Source organism: Suncus etruscus, chromosome 17 (genome assembly GCF_024139225.1).
Source record: "Suncus etruscus isolate mSunEtr1 chromosome 17, mSunEtr1.pri.cur, whole genome shotgun sequence".
In the NCBI taxonomy this organism is placed as follows: Eukaryota; Metazoa; Chordata; class Mammalia; order Eulipotyphla; family Soricidae; genus Suncus; species Suncus etruscus.
This window is the reverse complement of record NC_064864.1, coordinates 3,583,169-3,607,417: the sequence shown is the minus strand read 5'-3', so window position 1 is coordinate 3,607,417 and position 24,249 is coordinate 3,583,169. Positions and strand designations below refer to the sequence as shown.

Genomic DNA, 24,249 nt, shown 5'->3' with positions numbered 1-24,249 from the left:
GTGACATTTCTGTGTTATGACTCCCCTTGACATCACTTGGTGTTTCATTACAAATTTGACAGGTTGTATTTTCACTTGTGGTTTGCAATTGCCCGAGGTCCTCAGATACTCGCCATGTTCTTCTGCGAGGTCAGTCAGTACTCATTGCTAAATACCACCAGTCAAGCACATAGTGTCTGGCTGGAAAACTGATACTTCTGCAGTGCTTGCATCTGTCCTTTCTCATATCTTATTTCTAGGATGTAGATCTCAAGGGAAAGAAAGAGACCATGGTTCTATTTATGGTGTGCCTAAAAATATGACTACTCTTTATCCTAGAATTGAATTTCATTGCCTTATCACAATCTTCACAGAGATAAATAAAAATCCTATCAAGCCAAAATGTGTAATTATTTCAAACAATATCCATTTTGTATTGTTCTGTTTTAAATTATGTTAGAAATGCCTATCTGAGTTTTTATCTTATTACTTATGATAATTTCTCACCCTAAACGTAACCTGAATACTTCTCTATGTATCAAAACTGTATCTATGGATCAAAAATGTACCTCCATATTTTGATCCTTGATATTACTTAATAATGGGTATGTATATATGATGAATTTTCCCGGTCCTTCCAAATCCAAAGTATTTACATCTTGTCTCAGACATCAGTTGATGATTATAAACTGTCTTATTTCCTTAGGGTTGATGTCTCATGTCTGCTGTTTGAATTTTTTGGAAATCTATAACACGGAATATAAATTTAAAATCCACACAAAGTTTGCTAGGTATTAAGTATTTTTTAGGATTATTTTCCTGCTGATTGATAGCTTTCATTTTTAATTAATAAATTTATTTAAGCACCATGATTACAAAAATGTTTGTAGTTGGGTTTCAGTGATAAAATGTACACCCCCTTCACCAGAGCAACCTTCCAATCACCAATGAGGTCAATGGGGTCATTGGTGTTGAGAGTTTTAAAATAATTTACAGTCCTTTGGTAATAATAGGAAAACTTATTCTGTACCAAGTACTTTTTGTTTGTTTTGGGGCCATGCCAGTGATGCTCAATGATTATTTCTAACTTTATACTCAGGTATTATACCTGGTATGTTTGGAGAAGCAAATAGTTTCACGGATCAAACCCAGATCAGATGTATGCAAGGAAGTGGCCTGCTTGCTTACAATTTTTCTAGTTCCATGTTCTAGTTACTTTAAAAACCATTATTTCTGCATACATTGAACCAAATTATCAGGGGAATTTTAGCTTTTTTGTTTTGATGACAAAAGAAAAGGTTTGTAGTGAAAAATTGTAAATGCTCTGTCCAACCAATGTCATGACATCCTAGATCCCTCTCTGAAATTTTCAATGGCCAAGAATATTTTATTATAAAATCTGGAAAATTCATACACAAATGGGATCTAGTGATATTATAAAGGTTCAAGTCTGTGCCGATTTTAAAAGTTTAACACTTATTGTTAAATATCAGAAAAATGAAGAATAACCTCTGTAATTGTGCATAAGTATTTGATTTGTACCTGAGAACTTTGATAATAATCTATCAGAGATGACAGAAAATATAACATATATTACATACTAATGGGATTGGTTTGGTGATACTGTTTATCTTATCAAAGCACAGAGTAGGTTTCTGTGTATTCTTTAGTCCTAAAGAAATGACACAAAATCCAAAGTATTAAGACATGAGAGCTGTTGAGAGAATAGCTCTTAACAGCTTCTCAACATGACAGAAGTTGAAGAGATAATTTAGTGAGTTTGACTTTTGCATTGTGGTTGACATAGGTTCAGTTCATGAAACCATATATGATCCCCTGATCCCTGACAGCAGTAATACCTGAGCAAAGTCAGTAATGGTGTATACCTCTAGGGGTATAAATAAAAGACAAAAAATAAATATAAGTTGTCTGACTTAGAAACAATGCTACTTTTTATAGTTTATGGTTGCATTCTGATTCTTGAATGCATACGTTTCTCTCTAAAGCCATTTTCAATCTTTCTATAAAGAATGCTTTTAGAACTTTGATAGATTTCATTGAATCTATATCATGATTTTGCATAATGTGACCATTTTAATGATTTACATTATTATGATTGAAAAGCACAGCGTATCTTTGCATTTCTAAGATCTTTTTTTTCCAACAGTATCCTAGAGTTCTTCACTTAAAGTCTTTCTTTGCATTCTTTTGCTTAAATTTATTCCAAAGTACTTATTTCTTTCTGATGCAATTATAAATGGAATTATTTTACTAATTTTTTTATTTTGCTAGATTACTATTTACATAAAGCCAATATATTTTGTCCATTTTCTCAATGTATGTATTATGTATGTATGTATGGAATCAAACATTCAAAACATTTAAAGTTCTAAATAGCTTTATTAAAATCATTTAAAAGAACCTTTCAATATTTATTGAAGTAATATTGATTCAATCATATGTATTTGGTTTTAGAACAAAAGCCCACAAAATTATTTACTCTTTTATTTTTTTTTCAGGGGAAAATGAACTAAGTGTCCTCATTATGCTATTAGAAATTGACCCCCCAAGGGCCACCAAGAATACCCTGATGCTTGATGTTTTTTAACAATTCCCGGGAGTCTGTATTAAACTTTGGGAGACCTTGTTGTAGAGGTATTTTAAGATAATTGAGTAAGTACTCAGATATGTGGTAAATTATTATTTAAATAAAAAGGGTTAATGTTCAAAGAACAGAAGAATGTATTTAGTGGACTCATTCTACAAAGGATTTACTTTCACTCTCATGTCTATTTTTCTTTAAACTCAAATTTATCGAATCAGAAATCTAATGAAACTGCTTTCTAACATTTTATTTTCCCCTCAATAAAATGTTATTTGGAATAATAATAGATTTGAGGAAGTAAGCATAGTTTCAGGATATTTTCTAATGAAAATCCAGAGCTTAGTTTCTTTGAAATTTTCAATTGCCAAGAATATTTAAAAGGGGGGGTATTTTTTTTATAACTGAAACCCAACTACAAACATGCTTGTAATCATGGTGCTTAAATAAAAATTTATATTAAAAAAGAATATTTAATTTTATAATCTGAAAAACTTAACCTCCAGAATAATGAAATTATATATATTCCTTTTCACTTACTGTTATTGACTTAAAAGTATTCAAACAAATAAATTATTGATTAAGAGTCCATAAAAATAAAAGCAAAATAACCAACCAGCCACTCCTGCTGTTATTTGAGCAAAGTATGACTGTTTTATTTACTTTTCACTATACCACATGAAAATGATAGTCATATATGATAAATAAAACATATTTCAATTCTATTAAACTGTTTAGCACCCTTGCTGGTGATACTAAGCAAAAAATATCCTGGCTGATCACTGTGGGATAGCACAAGGATCAGGTCTTACCCATCATCAAAGTATGAACACACAGAGAAATATCAAAACAGGGCCGGAGAGATAGCATGAATGTCAGGCATTTGCCTTGCAAGCAGAAGAACCATGGTTCAAATCCCAGCTTCCCATATGGTCCCCTGATGCCAGGAGCGATTTCGGAGTGTAGAGCCAGGAGTAACCCCTGAGTGCTCTCGGGTGTGACTCAAAAACAAACAAAAAATATCAAAACTATTTAGGATGATTATTCATTTTAAGTAAAGGATTGGTAAGGTGGAAGAAAATGTCCGTGATCACAGTAATGTTTCTCAATAATAAGATAACGTAAAGAGTATCACAATACTATGGTTCACTAAAACTTGAAAACAATGCAAATGAGTATACCTAGAAAGTTCACTCATAACTAATAAAGAAAAAATGAATGAATTAATTAAAGTGGTAAGTAATTAAGATATAATTAATTAAGCAGCTAAATACTAGTGTCACAAGACTCTATTCTATTTCTGAGATTAACTCCCACTATGGCATCTCCAGTAACACACATTAGAACATACATGTCATTAGATAAAAATGGATGAAATTAACTATCTGAATTCCAAACAAAAGGCAGAAGAAGGTAGTGTTTGGGTTAAGGCAGATGAAAGGTCACAAAATTTTAAAGAGTTCAAAATTTACATAGAAACGGGAATATTCTAGCTGCTCCTCTCAAATAGAGGGGGAAACAAGGGAGGGTACCAGGACCAAACAGAAATATGATCATTAATATTAAGCTAGACAAAGAGGGGACCACCTACTCTAGCAGCCGAGGGGATGATGTTTGGGGATATGGGTTACAGGAAAGGAATAGGGATGGGGGAGGACAAATTTGGTGATGTGTATTCCCCTGTTTCAATGTTAATATGTACCTAGAATACTACTGTGAAAGATATGTAAGCCAATATGATCAAAATAAAAATGAAAAAAAAAAAAGGAATATTGGGCCAGAGCAATGGCTCAATTACCAACCCAAATAAATGATTACTAAAATTTTTCTAAAAAATTGAGAATACAAAAATACAAGAAGACAAAATTATCAATTAAAGTAGAACTTTAAAACACAGCCTATATAATGCTAAGGGACATTAGCTGGAAGGAGAAGACTAAAAAAGTATCTTTCTCTATGTGGTATAGTCAGAGGTAACAGAATTTGAGAACTGCACTACAGAACTGTTTCCTATTTACTGTTGGGACCAGGAAATGGGATGGTTTGACATTGGGATTAGCAAGAGAGAACACAGCACTGAGAAAATAGTGCAGGGAAGAGGTTTCTCAGGTAAGGGGGGTAATATAGGGATATTGTATGCAGAAAATACTACCATTGACAGAACAGTAAATTATGGTGCCTAAGATAAAAAATACATTAAAGTATATTAACCAAGATTAATTATATTATATATATTAATTACATAAAGATGACACCACAACAGAATTGAGTATGATTTTACATATATACACAATATACACAGCACACATTTTTCTTCAGCAACACCTCAAAAATTAGTTCACTGTCACTGTAATAATTTAATAATGGTCTAGAGTTGGGTGTCAGCAACCTAACAACCGCTATTAGTCTGTTTTAAGTTATGTAGTAGTCAAATTAAAGCAAAATGTCTTTCCAAAACCAATCATAAAAGATGTCATGCTTCCATTTAGCCTATTTGCTCGAGGTTAACAGGGCCAAACAGATACATGAAGTCTTCTCTTTTGATCATTTTTAGACTTTCCTTTTTTCTTACCTCTGCAGCTGTCAAAAGGAAGTGCAAGTGGTTGACTCTTCTACTAGAGAAAACTTGTAAGAGTTTCTGCATTTTCTTCTTTGAGTGCTCTTTTAATTTCCTAATTTATATTTTAAGTTCTTATACTTGAGGATAAGGCATACTTGAATTCTATCCAGGAAAAAAATATCTCTTCCCTTCTTAATAGCCAACTGAAAATTAATTAATTGTTCTACACACTATCTGGTGATTTGTTGTTTGTTTGTTTGTTTTATACCCACACCCAGTGGCAGTGCTCAGGGGTTACTCCTGCTCAGAGCTCAAAAATCACTCCTGGCAGGCTCGGGGGACTAAATGGGATGTAAGAGATTGAACCCAGGTGAGCTGTATGCTAGGCAAATGCCCTACCCTCGATTGCTCTAGTCCCCTAAAAATTAACTCTAGGTACCAAAATACTATATTTCCGATTATTGTTCATTATTGTTTAATTTAAAAAATTAAAATTTTTTGTAACTTTAACAAATAATTACAAAGATCTTATGTAAATGTACTTTTCATTACTTATGCCAGATTCTATCACATTGATATCACTGGCTATTATAGAATGTAAATATAACTTCTGTTTACATGTTGATGTAAATATAACTGGCTGTTATAGTATGTAAATATTCCTTTCCTATTCCTTAATTATACTTGCATATTCATTTCAATTACATATTCTTTCTATTTATATATTTAAATAATCATATGTATATTTATGCATACATTTGACACATACAAATGATAATTCAATAGACTTATCAAGTAAAGCAAAGTTAAATAGTTGAAATCAGACTTTTATTTATCTTACTAAAATAAATTTAAATCATTCTATTTTTACAAAGAAAATCCATAAGTCTTTTGAGTATAACTTGTTCTCTTTGATGTGTGGTTAAAACACTTAAAATTCTTTTGTTGTTAATACAAAGTATCAGATTTTAAATGTCTTGCCTCGGGAAGCAAAAAAAAAAGTGCAAAGAAATTTTTAACAAACAAAAGATGCAAAGCATAGGATAAATAAATTTTATACTTTCTAGCTCTGATTTCAGAAAGATTTTAGTTCTGAGACATTGACAAAACAGAGACAATGCTTTTCTTTCTGTTATTTTCTCTGATAATTTGTTCTTCTAACACATCAACATTTATTTTGGAAAAAGAGAGTACAATTGGAGAGTAGAGTTTTTATAAATAATTCCAGGAAGGAAACATTCATAGGGTCAGAAACAATGATTCAAACAAATGTACCGCCATTTCCCAATGTAGATACTTAACTACTACAACTCCTCAAATGATTCATCTAAGAACTCCTAATATTTGGAAGTGAGTTGTGGGGGTTGGGGAAGGGTGGTGGTATTGAGGGTACACAGGAGAACTTGGGCCCCACCGTCGATTCTCAGAGATCATCATTTTAATGCAGGGGCCCAATAATGTGACGCAACTACACTGATTGCATAGAATAATAAGAGTACCTAGAGATATCCAATGGTTTTTGGGTGACCATAATTGTCAGAAATAGGCTTCAGTGTATAATAAAATGCTATATGATATAGTATCTGTATGATTCTTAAGGAAATCTAATATATAGGTGAATGTAACTACTATTTCTTGTTTGATATTTTGTTATGTTTTGGTTTTGATTTTTGGGCCATACCCTGTGATACTCAACTACTCCTGGTTCCTTTTTTTGGTTTTTGGGCCATACCCGGCGGTGCTCAGGGGTTACTCCTGGCTGTCTGCTCAGAAATCACTCCTGGCAGGCATGGGGGATCATATGGGACACCGGGATTCGAACCAATCACCTTAGGTCCTGGATCAGCTGCTTGCAAGGCAAACACCGCTGTGCTATCTCTCCGGGCCCACTCCTGGTTCTTGACTTCAGGAATTATTCCTGGAAGTACTGAGGGGTTCTTGTGGGATCAAACCTGTGTTGGCCATATGCAAGGCAAGCATCTTACCTGCTTAACTATCACTCTAGCTTCATGTAACTATTTTTTAATAACATTGATGGAAACTGATTTATTTACGTTCATTTTGGCAGACTTAAAATTTTACCTTTCGTTACTTAGGGTCATGCAAAATTAAGAAAAACCAAGAGCTCAGTGTTTCACACACACAGCTTTTGATACACATATTTCTTCACATTTACATTCTCTTGAAAATGATTATGATTGAAAAGAGTTTAAAAATAGACGAGAACATCAGTCCATTTGTAGAAAGGATAACTTTGCTAACTTATTTGTCTGTCATGAGATGTTATTTGGGAATTGGGTTGATATTTGGTTATCCCACCGTTCCCAAAAGGGAAAGGTATATCCCATACCCACTATCCAGGGAGGGCAGGAGAAGGGGGCTCAATAGCTGTTCCCTGCAATAAGGAATCCACACAGATATGGAGAATATAGCAGGCAAGAAAACTCAAACCGCACGCTCTTTACCCACAAGCCAATCACTCTACCACATGGAACCACAAGCCTAGATGACAGCCCCAGCTAAGCTCTCCTGCTTCCCTTTATTGAAATTCAATTCAAGCCCCTCTCCAGAAGGAGAGAGAAATAACAGATGAAAGGCAATGAGAAAACAAGACCAAGAGAAAATAATTAAGATACAAATGAGAAATATTTAATACAAAGGGGAATTATCTCAAAGGCCTCAATTTACCTCATAAATTGTCCAAGCTCAAAAAACATTCTTTTTTGTTTTGTTTTGTTTGTGGGTCACACTGGCTGGGCTCAGGGGTTACTCCTCACTCTGCACTCAGAAATCACTTCTGGCAGGCTCGGGGGCCATATGGGATTCTGGGGATCAAATCCGGGTCCATCCCTTGTCAGTAGTGTGCAAGGCAACACCCTATTACTGTGCTATCACTCTGGCCCCCCAAAACCTTTCTTAGGAATATTATAGAAATATAAGACCACATGAAATTCATTTGGAGAGGCATATTTATCAGTTTTCAATTGAAAGCATACTCCCGATTGTGTTCAGAGATGACTCAGCAAAACTTAAGGACAATACATGATAGTAGGAATCAAACTTGGGCCATCCATATGCAAGGCAAGTAAACTACCTGCTGTGCTATTGCTTTGACAAAATACACACTCACACATAATAATTTCTAATTGTGGTATTAGGTACACTAGATAAGCAAGTTCAAACTTTCTTGTCAAAGTGCAGCTATAACATTTACCTTGATCAACTAAAGCTAAAGAAAACATTAATATCCTAAGGAGGAGAAATATTATAATCCCCAAAAAATCCTAATTCATTTTAAGTTAAAAATAAGAATGTTGGGACCAGAGAGATAGCATGGAGGTAAGGCGTTTGCCTTATATACAGAAGATGGAGGTTCGTATCTCGGCATCCCATATAGTCCCCAAGCATGCAGGGGTGATTTCTGAGTGTAGAACCAGGAGGAACCCCCTGAGTGCTGCCAGGTGTGACCCAAAAACCAAAAAAAAAAAAAAAAGAATGTCACATGTCTATGTTTTCGTCTAAGACTCAATAAATCTAAAACGAGAGTTATGTTTCTCTTGAAGATATAGACCTGATATAATTTTGCTTATTAGAACATAATTTTATTTTATGTAATATTTAATCATTACTTTATTTTTATGTCTTTATAATAGTCTCTTTAGGCATTATTTATTCAAACACCTGTTCCACCTGCCCCAGGATTACCTCCCTTCACCAGTGTCTCCAATCTCCCATTCACCTACATAGATTGTCTCTATATAGTCACAAATTTACTTCATATTGCTTGTTCCAATAGAAAGACAAATATAATTATCAAATCTTACATAAATACAGATCAATATAAAATTATTGTTATGTATCTCCATGTTTTTCCAAAAATCAATGTCTAAGGATTTACTTGGCCACATCTGTTTTTGATGCTAGTTGAATCATCTGTGCTACACATTGAGGTTGGTAGATTTTTATGTAATTTTCACATCAGATTTCCTGTGATACCACTGAGTTGGCAGTACTATAATATTGCGATGTCTAGTCATGTAGGGTAGGATTTATAGATCTAAAACAAGTTTTATTATTTGGAGGTTTGATAAGGTAATAGAGCTGGCTTTTTTTGTTGGAGGGCATATGGATTGGTAAAGCGAATCTATCCCTTCCCTATCTAAGATACCATAGAGGTACCAACCAGAACACTTGGGAAATATTGGGGCCATTATTTTCTTTTGGGGCTTGGTGGAAGGGCTAGAATGTTTCTCTGTGAGGAAGAATGGCAGTGGTGGGTAGGCTGTGGAGTTTTGGGTAGCGAGTTGTGTGCAGGGTGGGGATCCAATCCCATTTTACAAAAAAAGAAACAAAGTTTTAGCCTTATGGTATAATCTCAACTGAAATTATTTAGTTGCTCCTATAATTTTATTTCAGTCATTGATCTGGTCCTTTTCAAAACATAAAAATTTCTTGATGCTAAGGATACCACCCTGGTATTGAATAAGTTTCTATCTTTAATTTCTCTTTAGAAATAAAAATTTTATTGAAAAGTAGAAATAAAGGAAACTCTCTAAACAGGTAGTATCTTTGTATAGGAGTATGCTCTAAGTAAATAACTTAAATATTATTAGTGCTTGGAGTAGAATTACTTTTGTAATGTAATGTTATAACTTTCTAATTTAAATATTAAAAACACAAATCAATTTTGGTCAGAGAAAATATGATGATATATATTTTGTATTTGGAGAAAAGTTACTATTATTTGCCTTTTCCCATATGCATTTTAGCTATTTAAAAAACTACAACCTTTAGATACTCATAAAATAAATAATTAAATATCTAAAATTACCTCTCTCAGAGAAGGGAACTAAATGATGTTCTGTGAATTATGTAAACAATTATATGTTGGAGCTGTTCAAATTCATTGCCCATACAGAATTTAGCCTAACTATGCATGAGAAGGAAAGAGAGTAACAATATAGAAGAATAAAAAAATTTAATATCCTAAGGAGGGGAAAATTATAACACCCAACAAATTGTAATTCATTTTATGTTAAAAATAAGAATGCCACATGTCTATATGTTTTCCTTCAAGGCTCAATAAATCTAAAATGAGTGCTATATTTCTCTTGAAGATATAGACCTGATCGAATAGAGAGAAGAAAAATGAAGAAAAATATAGAAAACAAAAGAGATATTGGAAACTACATACCAATATCTGAAGGTAAACTGTATCTGCTCTGAGAACATTGGAGTTCAAACCAGCAGTGGAAAAACCAAGACTGAAGCTGATTTAAAGAGAAATAGCCACAGATGACTATAATTGAGAGTGAAGGGAAAAAAATGAAAACATCAATTTGAGACATCCACTTGATAGCGATAAGCATTTGCCTTTGAAACATTCTAGAGAACTCGAGGACTAGCTAGAAAATTTTAAGGTGTTTTCCTAGGAAACTAATTTTTACAAGGGGAATGTTTTGTTTTTTCTACAGTAAGGCTTAATTCAGTCTAACTCTAGAAAGCACAAGAAACTGAAGAAAAGGTGCTTTCTAGAGTAAGATGATCTCTACAAATTTAATTATTACACCCCCCCCAATTTGTTTTTACTGAGGAAAATCTTGTCTCAAACATTAAAACCTGCTGTTTCTACATTAGAATAAAGAGCAATGATAACAGAGATAAATTGCTGTATTTGTCTCTGTGTAAACAATCAGAATAAAGCATGCTCCAATTTTTAGAATTATTGGATGACTGGTGTGTGTAGGTACAGATAGCACAGCGGTAAGGCATTTGCCTTGCATGCAGCTGAAGAAGAATGGAAGGAGGTTCGAATCCGGGCTTCCCAGATGGTTCCCTATGTCTTCCAGGAGTGATTTCTGAGTATAGAGCCAGGAGAAACCCCTGAGTGCAGCCACGTGTGACCCCAAAACAAAACAAAACAAAATAAAAAAAAGAACATATTATGTTTTATAAAAAGAAATTTATTAAAATATTCAATATATTTCCAAAATAGTTTCTATTCCTTTGTACATTACTTTATACTTTATTGCTACTTCCAATGTACTGTTTTGGGGTCACAACCAACGTTGTTCGGGAGTTGAAGTGGTACCAGAGACACTGAATTTCCCCGAGAGCAATGGAAGCATCTTGAGGCCTCCTCCCTGCCATAACACAGAGGGAGCACTCCTCATCATGGCAGTAAGCAATAGACTTGATCTGGTTTCACTGCTTACAAACACAGTGACTCCTTAGCACGTACCTAGCCCAACCACATAGATCCAGGAAAAGAAATCATAATGGTAGCCATAGTGATAATAAATCACAGAACCCCAACTTACAGTCAGAAGAGAGGAAAGGCCAAGGACATTGAAGCTAGAAACTTTAGCTTGAGGAGTACTGGAACATTAATGTAGGGGAGTAGACATCTGTGTGCTGCTGGAATATTTGATGTATGAAACCCTACTAGTAACAGTTTGTGATCCCTAGAATTGTCCCAAATTAAAATAAGGTAAATTATTTAATAAATACAGCATTCTGTAACTCTCAGTTTTTACTCATTATTATGCTTTAGAAATCTGCGTAAAGTATCAAAAAAGTAAAATAACCAGTAGTTGATAAACACTGCACTTCCAGTTACGACCCTTATTTAAACAAGTTCCAATACATACAAGCTAAAATATCGGCAGTGATAGAAAAGTGAGGTGGTTGAAACAAACAGAAATCGTATATAGAAAACCGCTAACCTTAAGCCTCAACAAAACAGTGCAGTGTATAAGGAAAACTCCCAAGAACAGACTTAGGAGTGAAAAAGAACAAGATGTAATCCATTTTAAAACAATTGTAGATTTATTACAGTTTATATGAGCTACAACTAAACTGCAGTTTGATTCAGTTCAAGTGCAAGAGATTATCGCAATCGAAAATTCAACCCTACCTTGACTTCAGTTTAAAGATATGATATGTCCTGTGAATGCCTCTGGCAGAGACACCTATAGATTGGGAGAGAGAATGTTGGACTGCTTTGCTTTTGCACAACATGAAATGGTGTCTATTTCCCAATAAGTTATCACTCTGTGAAGTTGTGAATCCTCTCCTAACACCCTGCTTAGAGATTTTGACACCCTGAAAGTCACTGAGCCGCTTTTCCAAACTCTTATTTCAGTCTTCTCTTCCAATTTGATTCTAAGTAGGTCAGAGTGTGATAGTAAGTCCTTTGATAGGGAAAGAGCTAGATGTAGAAACTCTGCTGGAATCTTCAAATATTTTGTTTTGGCTGTGCTAAAAATTGAACCCAGGGCTTCAGATATGCAAGACATAAACTCCACCACTGAGGCATACGCATTATTGGAGTGGCACTTTCTCACACAGCCACACACCTGACTCCTAACATCTTCTGTAGCATAACATGATAACATGATATTTTCATTGTTTCTTCTACTGCTGATTATGTTTGCACCCTCCTTCTCTGTGTAAAATCATTGAGGTTTTTCCGTATACCTATATTCCTTCTCTTAATTCAAGTATTGATTTTAGAATTCTAATATAAATATTTCATTTAAGACTTTAGGCCAATTTAATCTACTAGTCATTTCACAACATGTCAGTAAAAATCCTTTTCTTCTTTTTCTCCTACCTTCCTTCTTTCTTGAATATATAAAAATTAATTTTAAGATTTATGTAACATACTATTAACGATAGCTATAATACTATACAGTAGATTCTCAGAAATTATTTGTCTTATAATTAAAATTTTGTATTCTTTGCATTCTTTCTGTTACTTAAACATCTGCCATTCTAAATTTCATTTGATTTATTCTATACATATATTTTACCTATGTACATGCAGATATGTAGAATATATATATGTATATATACATTCTGTATATGTACAATACCTTACTGCCACTGATTTTTTTCTTTTAGTATAATACCCCACATCTTCATATATATCACAAATGGAAGTGTTTTAATGTTTATTAGGTAAATATTTCCTTTTATGTGCTTCATAATGTAAAGAGATAATATAAAAATTATAATTATTTTTTCATTTATTAATCAGTATATGCCTGCATTCTTTTCATATCTTACCTATTGTGAGAAAAGTTGAAATCAACAAGAAAAGTACCTCAGATACATTTTGTTGTGAATATGTGCAACGGTAGATAAATATTCTCTATTTTATTACAGAAGCTAATTTTGCCCTTGTTCTCAATTATCCTTTCTTTGCTAGATTCCTTGTTCAAGGATAGTGTTCTTCTCTTTCATCTTCCCAGTACCTCTAAATGGTCCACCAAAGCTTACAAGGATCTATTCCTGAGCACAGAACCAGGAGTAGTTCTTAAGTATGACCTGGTGAGGCTCGGGCCCCAGAAACAACTCTTCCTTCATATTCAGGAGAAATCAGTGATTAAAAATGTTTTTGTTAATGATGATAAAAGAATTTAATAGGTACTGTGATTATTTTCCATTTTTCTAGTTCATTATTCTTTTTATATATATTAATGCCCTTATTTTTAATTACTGGCCTGCCTCCAGTATCACCAATCCTGATATTCCTTTTCTTTTAAAAATAAATTTTTTCTTATTCCTAATTCCAGTTATGTTTAATTTTACATTCTATTTTTTGAGTTTGTGTTGTAATATGCCAAGTTTCTATTCACATCCATATCTCTTAACCAGATCCATAGGATTAGTCAATGAGATAATGCCTGTAGAAACCCTGTGGGAATTTATTATATATTTATATATGATATTGAAATCGGAAATAACACTATGCCTTATATTGTATCAGTGTATAAAGATGGTATCATTAAATTTTTTATTTGTGTTCCTTTTAATTCTAACTTTTGAGAAAAATCTATATGATGTTATTTAATTTTAGTCTCTAACACTATCTTCAGACCAACATTTAAACTAAACTATAAATGAAAGCAATATCCATTGATCAAGACAAAAAATACAGGAGGTTACAAATAGTAATCTGCAGCCATCTAACTTCTAAACATCTTTATTATTTAATTTTAGGTATCATAGTTTTGTTTCTATGTATCAAAATATGGGAGATAGTATGTCTTTATTGTATGTGTATAGAAAAAAGGATTCTTTAGAGTCTTTGCCTCCAGAGTAAGAGCAATAGATCAAAATTGAGTTATGATATATATGATAAATTACAAAATATTTAGATAATATAATATGATAAAATGAAGAGCTTGTAGTGAATATTTTGAATAATTTAGTATAATGTATAATTAAAGAATATAGTTGTATTAATTTTATAAAACAAGTTTAGTTTATATATATCAATATTCCTCAGTCAATGCATTCTTACGAGTGCTACAGAGTTGTCTTTTCTGAGTTTATTTTAATAACACCAAACCTAAACTATTTTAATTTTAAGTTCATAATATAGTTAATTGTTCTTAAGTTATTCTATATACCTAAATATTGAAGAATCTATCCAGCTGTTTCTAATGTTTGATATATACATAATGTATTACTATACAAAACTCATTGTAATTTCAAATATATCTAATTGATATTACACTATCAAATTACCATCAAACTTGAGGATATATAAAAACACTTTATCCAAAATTATTGTTTACTAGAAACAAGGCATTCAGGCACTTCCAATAGAGATTAAAACTTAATGCATACATTTATTTCAAAGAATAATATGCTAATAAAATGCACAGATCTTTCAGAAAAATAGTAATGAAGGTGTGTAAGGTGATTCATAATATAATTTCTCTGCAATCAATGGGAAATTTACCATATTTATTTACAGTATCTCTGAACATCATAGTAGTAACTTTCTATATTATTTGTTCTTTTGGTAAGTTTTGATATTGGTTCTCTGATGACCAGGAATGAAAAAAACAAAGTTTCACTAATATCACTCAATCGTCTGACTTTATAACTATTGCACATCATGTGCTCAGACTTACCTGGTGAAGTCTGTCATCTCCATCATGATCATACACATCTTCTTGGCCAACACAATGATGTCATTGCTCGTATCATCCCAGATCTCGATCTCTGCATCCAGTTTGCTCTTGACTTTCTTGAAATCTGCAACTTGCTCAGCAATCTTTTCCTTTTCAGCCTCAGGCAATTGAGTCATCTTAGCCTAAAACATTCAATAATTATATTCACTTAGAGTATGTCCAAAACGGTTTTGGATAAAGATGGTCATTATAAAATTTCTGTAAAGCTTATTCATTTCAAAGTAGTGACATACTATTTTCTTTTAAGTCATGTAAGTCAAAATGTTTCTGATTTAATTTTTAGTAGAAAAATATAATGGATTACCATGATTTGCTCTTGAACTCAAGTATTACCTTTGAGAATAAAATAAGCATTAAAACTTATTTGATGGTTTAATTATATTCAATGTAAATGTTTGCTTTGTAAGATTTTAATTCTATAAAATATGAAATTGGAAAAGAAAATGCTTTATGCCTCAACAAGTAACTTTCTAACAAAATTTCAATTTGAAATAGGACTTGATCTGTGTATATTGATATGTTGCATACAAAACGTATTTTTCTACATGAACCTATCTCTATGTGTATTGAACATGTATTATTCATAATATTATTTGTTAACAAATAGGTAATTAATCATTGAATATACATTGTAAGTAGTAAAATTATAAATCTTAAGAGCAAACACTGTCATCAAATTTAGAGTGCATATAGACATTCAGATTTGTATAAATAATTTGAAAAAATAAAACATGTACCAATTTCATTAAAATGAGTATACTGTTATAAGTCATCTACAAATTTACCAGACACACATGTGTTGTATATTATTTTAAAACTTCATATGTTACAAATTATTTGGAGAAGAAAATATGGATCAAGTTTATTAGGGTAGTTCTTTTTATATGTATCTGTTTTTGGTCTTTTATTTTTAGTTTTGTTGTTTATTTTCATTTCATGAACTTTAAGCATTGTATCATACAGTATTACTCTTTAGATAAATGTCTTATTTCAAACGTTTTCACTTTTAACTGAAAATGAAACTATATAATGTAGATAATACTGTATATTCTTGAACAATTTCACAACCTTACCATCTGTTATTAATGCCCCTTTATCAAATAAAAAAGAACCCTGAGTTAAAAGTGATTTTACTTCAATAATTTTTGATTTGACAAAATCAAGATTATAAAATATTATTAAACTACTTATACAATCATTATATCAAAAATACATCTATATGTATTGTAAAATAAACAAATAGACTCGTTGACAGAGCTTTTGAAATGGATAATGTTAGTAGAATTGCCTTATTTGATTATTTAATAAATAGAACTAGTGCTTTTATATTTTTATTTTTTTAATCTTTATTTAAGCACCATGATTACAAGCATGATTGTGGTTGGATTTCAGTCATAAACAAATCACCTTCACCAGTGCAAAATTCCCACCACCAATGTCTTCCCTCACTCCTTCCCATCCCTGGAAGTATTTGAGAGAGGCATTGTACTTCTCTCTTTTATATTTTTAGATACAAATCTCTAGACTTAAAAATAAATAGGGCATAGAAATTATTACAAAATGTTTTTCAATAAAGTTTATAATAAAGAATATTTTTATTAAAAATTAACACATATAAATGCTTCTAAAACTTAAAGTATGTAAATGGTAGAAAAGAATGTAATGGTTAAAGGAAAATTCATCATAAATAAGTCAAATATCAATATATTATTAGTGATATTAGTCATTCAAAGCTTAATAAAGTTTATTAAAATTTATATTCTATAAAATATCAAAATCAATTATATATGCTTTGGTTGTAACCTAGCAAAAAAAAAGTAATTTTTTATTTTTATTTAAAGTTTTCTCTAAACTTCCTAGCAGAAATCATGATGTATATTAAAATCTCAATAGATGACTCCTATTACTTATTAGATAAGAAAATGATCTACATTCAGATATACTGTACTTTTTAATTAATTAAATTATATTTTAAAATAGAGTTTAATGCGATCAGGATTAATTTATGAACTATATAGTTGACTTCTATGTTTGTTTTTGTTTTGGGGCCACACCCAGTGACCTCAGGGGTTACTTCTAGCTCTATGCTCAGAAATCACTCTTGGCTAGGGGAGCATATGGGACGCAAGGGATCAATCAGAGGTTTGTCCTGGATCAGCTGTGTGCAAGACAAAACACCCTTCTGCTGCGCTATCGCTCTGGCCCCTACAGTTGACTTCTTAAGAACTAAAAATAGTTTATAATTTTTCTTCAGAAAATTTAGTTTTATGTGATACAGTAAAAGAAGAACAATTTTTCTTTAGCCAGTACATAAGGAATATAAATAAAAATATAGATCATTTATGTCAAAATCAACAAATTATTGATTTGTTAATTTTATTCATTTAAACAATAAATTATAAACCATGAGTTTATAGTTCTAAAATAAAAGAAACGTCTATATTAAATTATGGTCAATATCTTTCTATTAACATAAAATGTTTTTTAAATATTCAAGTTGTAATCTTCAAATATACATTACTATTTTATAAACAAATACTGTTCATACACGAAGTTAACATGATGTCAGGAATATAGTACAGAAGGCAGAGCTTTTGCCTTGCATGTGGTTGAACCATGTTCAATCACTGGTACTCAACATATGGTCTTTTAAAACCTGTCAGAACTGATGCCTTACTATAAAGGCAGGTTATGCCCTGAGCACTAGATTGCATGTGGTCAAAAACACAAAAGGTAGTTAAAAATTGATCTTGAAATTTTGAATCTGAATCCTTGGAAGGTCACTTAGTTCAAATAGGACTGTAAAAGAAGTCACTTAATGTTCAAGTCTAAATTTGTGCATAAATATAAAACAGTAACTGCAATTGCTTCTCACAGTGCAACTAACAGTCTCTTACAGGACAGCATTGAGACTAATTTTTCATGAGCTGAACACCATATGATGTAATCAATGTCCTTCATAACAACTCAAAACCTGGGACAAATTGCATTGACAGGCATTTACTTCTGATAAACTATAGGCCAAAAGTTGGGCAATCCATCTTACAAATTTAAAAGTTCTAGAGAATTCTGACTCTTCCGTAGGAAGAAAAAGAAGAATGAAATATTAAATTCCTGACAGACATTGAAGTGTTTTGTGCTTCTGTGAATCATTTATTAAACAATAGAAATAAATTTAAATCACTATGAAAGTTTCAAAATATGACTCATGTAACATGATAAGCAGGAATTCTTGGTGATAATATCTTATTGTATTATGTGCAAAATAGACAATAAAATTGATATATAAAACTGACTTTAAATTAGGTAAGTATAATCTATGACATATTGCTAGTGTCTTGTTTTAAATCTATGCTGTAGAATTTTTATTTAAATAACTACAGTTTTTTGAGTCACCGCCATGTGAGTGAAATTAAATTATGTGTCAATTTGTTTCAAAATCTGTTGCCAAAAGACCATGAAAATAGCTAACATTTCTATGTGTCAGACACTTCTCAGGGTGGTACCTTACATTTAAGCTTCCATAGTTATAGAAGACCTTTGCAGTTAGTATTACGTGTTTTTAAACCGAGTCTTTAAAATAATTAAGTAATTATTAATCAAGATGATGTGATGTTAATATTAGCTGAGTCAAGAGGTAAACACTAACTATAGTTCTGAAGTTTTTGTTCTGTCACTACTATGAAAACAAACATTAGAAATCTTACCCACAGCACAGCAATATATTTCTATACCTATTTTCTGAAATTTCTTTATCAGTTTTGACTTTGAATGTAAATTATTCTCCAACTCATCTTTTCTCAGGGTATTTTGAAGGAACCACAAGTTAAAAAAATCACAGGAATGAAAACAATGACAAAAGACTGGTATGAATCCATAGGACCCGGGAAACACAGGTAGGAAACAGGTTTAGAAGGGGGTAATTGAATAGTCAAGATACAGTTCATTTTATCTCATAAGACACATAATAATGTAAAGCTATTAGTTTGTAGCTAATCTATAATTTATAAATAATAATAACCCCAGTTGCTGTTTAAAATTTAAATTAGTGAATGTGTATGATGCTCTTTTCAGATTTTTATGATATGAAATAATTCTTATTCATACAAATAGATATTTTGTTCATTTTGGTTCTTGACTCACACCTAGAGGCACTCAGGGGTTAAACCTGACTCTGTACTCAGAAATCCCTCCTGATGGGTTCACAGACCTGCATGGGATGCCAGGGATCAAATCCTGGGAGACCATCTGAAAGGCAAAGTCCATACCCACTATGCGATTTATTGCTCTAGTCCGATAAATAGATGCATTTTAAGATTAAAATTTTATTTCCAATCTTCCCTTTTTTTTTAAGCAAATAGTGTATTTTCCTAGTGGAATATTGGTATATTCAAGTATATATGACAAATATAGCTCTAAAAAAGTATATGAATGACTTATTTAGAAAACCAAAATACAGTAAATAATTTATACTCTGCAGCCAATACTATGCCATTTTCTCACATTATTCATTGCTGCTGAAACAATCATCGAAGTATAGTCATGGACACTATGCAAAAAAGTGTGTCAATGATCCAATAAACTTAAATAACACTAAAATTTGCATTACAGATAATTTTTCTATGTCTCAAATATCATTTCTCATTACATTTAGTGGCATCTACTCTTAATTTTTAATACTATTAAATTACAAAAATCATTCTTTGCATGTGAGCTGAACAGCGAGTACAAAAATAGCTGAGCTCCATTTGGCTAGCTGACTAAAATTTGGCAATGCTTGCCAAATTCTTTACCTTTAAGATTTTGATTTTTTATACTAACAGCTTTCCAGTTTTGGTATATAATTAAAGAATATTTTATTTTTATTTCAACTCATTAGACTCCAAGTCTATCACAAATACTTTCATCAACTACCTTCTCTATATTACTACTACAGTGTAAATACATATACAATATTGTTATACAAAATGAAGTCATGTTTTTCATATTTAACGATTTTTAAAAAAAAAAGTCAGGTGAGTCCGCTTTTGTGACATTAATCTCAAGTCTCCTTACTGAATAAAAAAATATCAGAAATATCATTTCTTTAAACATCGCCATAATATTTATTTGATTAAAGAAATTCAAGATATTATGCTGAAAGAGTAAGCCAAAAGAAGAAAGTCAAACACAGCTTTACCTCCATTTATCGTGGTACATAGAGTAGCAGGATAAGGAAATAAGGAGTAGTATAGGGGAAATTTCTAGATAACAATTAACTCCAGAGATTAGGGAGGAGAGCAAAGAAGAAAAGAAATCAAGGTGACAAGGAAGAAGATAAAAAGAGGAAGTAATAGGACTTTGGCTCTACTTGTAATATGTCAAAATATCATACATTCAAAGCACAGATTTAACAATAATGAAGACATATGCTATAAGCAGCAACCACCAAAATTTGTAATTTCAAGGTGCAAGGTGTGGGTGTGTGTTTGTGTGTGATGCGATAATGTGGATGATGGAGTCTGGGAACACTAGTGATATAAGTGAACACTGATAATAGGATTAGTGCTGAAATATCAGTAATGTAAATCACGATGCTTTAATTACATATTTTGGAAAAGCTAAAAAATGATGAAATCTTAAAAGTATAGCTAGAACTACAACTTGGAAAATAGACATTTCTCACACTGAAATCTAGATACAACATAATCACTACCTTACAAGCTTCATTGTGTATAAATCTTAGGTTTAATCTCCCAGGAATAATCACAATTCTGATTTTTAAAATGACCAATACTTTTATTCTGATGCTCATATGAGTGCTATAATATTGAGTGCATTTATAATTATATTATTGGTTGACAGGGGCCACCATCAAGCTCATTATTAATAGCTCTTAAAAATAATTTTATCTTGGGCCGGCAAGGTGGCGCTAGAGGTAAGGTGTCTGCCTTGCAAGTGCTAGCCAAGGATTACCACGGTTTGATCCCCGGCGTCCCATATGATCCCCCCAAGCCAGGGGTAATTTCTGAGTGCTTAGCCAGAAATAACCCCTGAGCATCAAATGGGTGTGGCTCGAAAAAACAAACAAAAAATAATTAAAAATAATAATAATTTTATCTAATTTACTTTTTTAATGCATTATTCCTTCAATCTTAACTATGGTTTCTATAATGAAATATAGGCTTTTTTTTTCATTCTGTTCTCTTTGCCCATTTATGTTGGCCAAAATATAATCATATCCTTAATCCATAATATATACTAAGATCTATTTCTTATGCAAGCTGTATGTAAAAATTCTAAAAGTTGATTTGGTTATTCTTCAGAGATATTTACATTGCTCTTTTATCAATGTTTTAGTTAGAATTTAGTAAATAGTGCTTATTTTTGATGTATATAAAATGACTTAGAATGTCTCCTAATATATTTTACATACTTTGGTAAAATATAATTTTAAAATATTTTCCTAGTTACCATGGGGAGTTTTAACAGAGGTCAAATAAAACAACAGAATGGCTACACCCCATAAATAATAAACTATAGAGAAATATTACTTAATTTCAGAACCACCAAAATTCAAATAACTTACTTTGCAGATAAGAAAGCTGAGTCCCAGGAGAGAGAAAACTCTTTAGAAACAGTGCTGGTTATGAGATCAAAAGGTGAGTGGGTTGAGAAAGAAAGATAATATTGTAATAACACTCAATGACAATAGAGACGAGAGCTGAAAGGACCAGCCACTCTATGAAGCTTACCACAAAGAGTGCTGACTGCAGTTAGAGAAATAACTACACTGACAACTCTCACGACAATGGTAGTGTCTGAGAGAAGCAGAATTCCTGTCTCGAATACAGGTAGGAACGGGGAGTAGGAAGGCTGAGGGCATTGGTGGTGGGAAGACTGCACTGGTGAAGGTGTGGGGGGGTGTCCATTCATATAACCGAAACCCAACTTCAAACATGCTTTTAATCATGGTGCTTAAATAAAGATATTACTTAAAAAATAAACACAGTGGTTTACAAGATTAAAAAAAGAAAGAGAAAGTCTTTTTTCACTTCCAGGATGATAATAGATCTTGCTGAGCTGTGAGTGACAATTATACACTAGCAAAGCTAAGTTAACCCCCTTCAATTCTATGATATTGTAAACCAATTAAGCCACTAAAAATAATCCAAGTGGAAACAAAAAAAAACTAATGACATGGTACATCCATATTTTATTGGCATGGTTCATTAAATAGATCTATATGCTCACATATGATCTATGTTCAAATAGTTATTTGGGTTATATATGTTTTCCTAGAGTTTAAAATTTGAATTCCTCACTTTTCTCCCCCAACATAAAACACTTCAAAATGGGTCCACGCAGATAGTGTAATGGACTAAATATGAGATTGCATGTGAGGGGTATGTTTAAATCATGATCCATTGTTGGTTGCCACATGGTCCCCCAAGTACCGCGACAGTACAGACTTGTATGTTTTAAATAACCCTCCCAAAACAAAAATAGCAACTATTGTAAAATATAGTTTTATGTTCTTGTTTTAAAGAGACAGCTTAGATCATCTAAGTCAAATAATCTATTATCTTATCCCCAAAATATTTTATCCCCAAATACATTCGACTACAATATCTTTCAACAGTCATACTTTAGTTTTTTTCTAGCACATACTGAATTTTTCCAGCACAAAAATTACTGGAACTAAAACATAAAGGAATCCAATGTAATTTGACCATAAAATACAAAGTATAGTGAAAGAGTCATGACCTGCAAAATAAATTTTCATATAGTTAAGTGAGGTTGGAGATTCATAAAAATTCCATTCAGAATGAAATGCACTTAACTGAATAACTGTAGTGCCAAAATAAGTCTTTTCCTTAAAAATAAGTTTGTTAACTTTATGCACTGTCAAAAGGTAGTAATTATGAGAAGAGGTATAAAATATAAAAAAACACAAAAATATGAAAGATCTGACTGTAGAAGTCTCTTATTTTATTGAAATATATTTTAGCATTATGATCAGTACTAATCTATTTTTTTATTTTTAGGTCACACCTGACAGTGCTCAGGGGTTTCCCTCTGATCCTTTTGTTATCAAACAAGTAAGAAGTTATTAGCTATCTTCTAAATAAACTTCCTGAAGTTAAAATATTCTTGTGGGGCAGAGTGATAGCACAGCAGTAGAGCGTTTGCCTTAAATACAGCTGACCTGGGACCGACCCTCGTTGGATTCTTGGTATCCAATATGGTCCCTTGAGCCTGCCAGGAGCCATTTATGATTAGGGAGCCAGGAGTAACCCCTGACCGCAGCTGGGTGTGGCCCCAAAATAAAAACAAACAAACAAACAAAAAAGCTGAAAATTCTTCAACATGTAGCATGAATAATCTGCTTTAGAATTTTATAGGCCTAACATAATTTATGTATTTTAAAAACAAAATATAAATCTAGAACAATGTTTATCATAGGTAAGTATATTTCACCAACAGACATGTAAAAATATATATCCTATGTTATACAGAGACATGGTAGTATATATGCACATTGGAGTATTATGTGGCTATAAAATATAAATATAAATCATATAATTTAATGAAAATTATGGAATTGCAGAGTATCACATTAAGTCTAGTAAGATATATGGAGAACGAATACTGGAAGATTTCACTTATGTTTTCTAGATAAAGATACAACAAGGGAAAGAAATATTAAACAATGGCAGATTTGGGCATTGGATTGGGAAACTCAGAGCACAAGTCAGTGGAGGTATGGTTAGAATGAATGAAGATATAGTCTAGAGGTGGCATATTGGTGGTGGGTCTTGGCAGTTTGGTAGCGGTGGGGTACAGTAACTTTATATAACAATACCATAAACTTTAACACTATTGGATCCAACATAGAAGTAACATAAATATAACACATCAAAACAAGTTAAAACAAAGTAAGTTTTCAATATATAACATCGTGGCTATAACTAATGATTATTTTATTTATTATAGTATATTGTATTATTTTATATTTTATGATAATATATGGTAATAGCATGTATTTTTCATATGTTTCATATATTTAAATATCATATAGGTGCATGATGATGATAATAATAAGACAAAGTTATTCAGGGAGATCCTAAAGTAGAGAG

The 24,249-nt window shown here is 32.0% G+C and overlaps 1 protein-coding gene across 1 annotated transcript in view; it reads right to left on the bottom strand.

Annotated features, from left to right (window-relative positions):
* The window catches only part of CTNNA3 (catenin alpha 3), a 1,601,008-nt gene that overhangs the window by 106,393 nt on the left and 1,470,366 nt on the right, over positions 1 to 24,249 (bottom strand). The window contains exon 15 of the mRNA XM_049790484.1: positions 15,071 to 15,252. Coding sequence (XP_049646441.1) covers positions 15,071 to 15,252 — 182 coding nt within the window. The remainder of the gene's footprint in view (positions 1 to 15,070; positions 15,253 to 24,249) is intronic.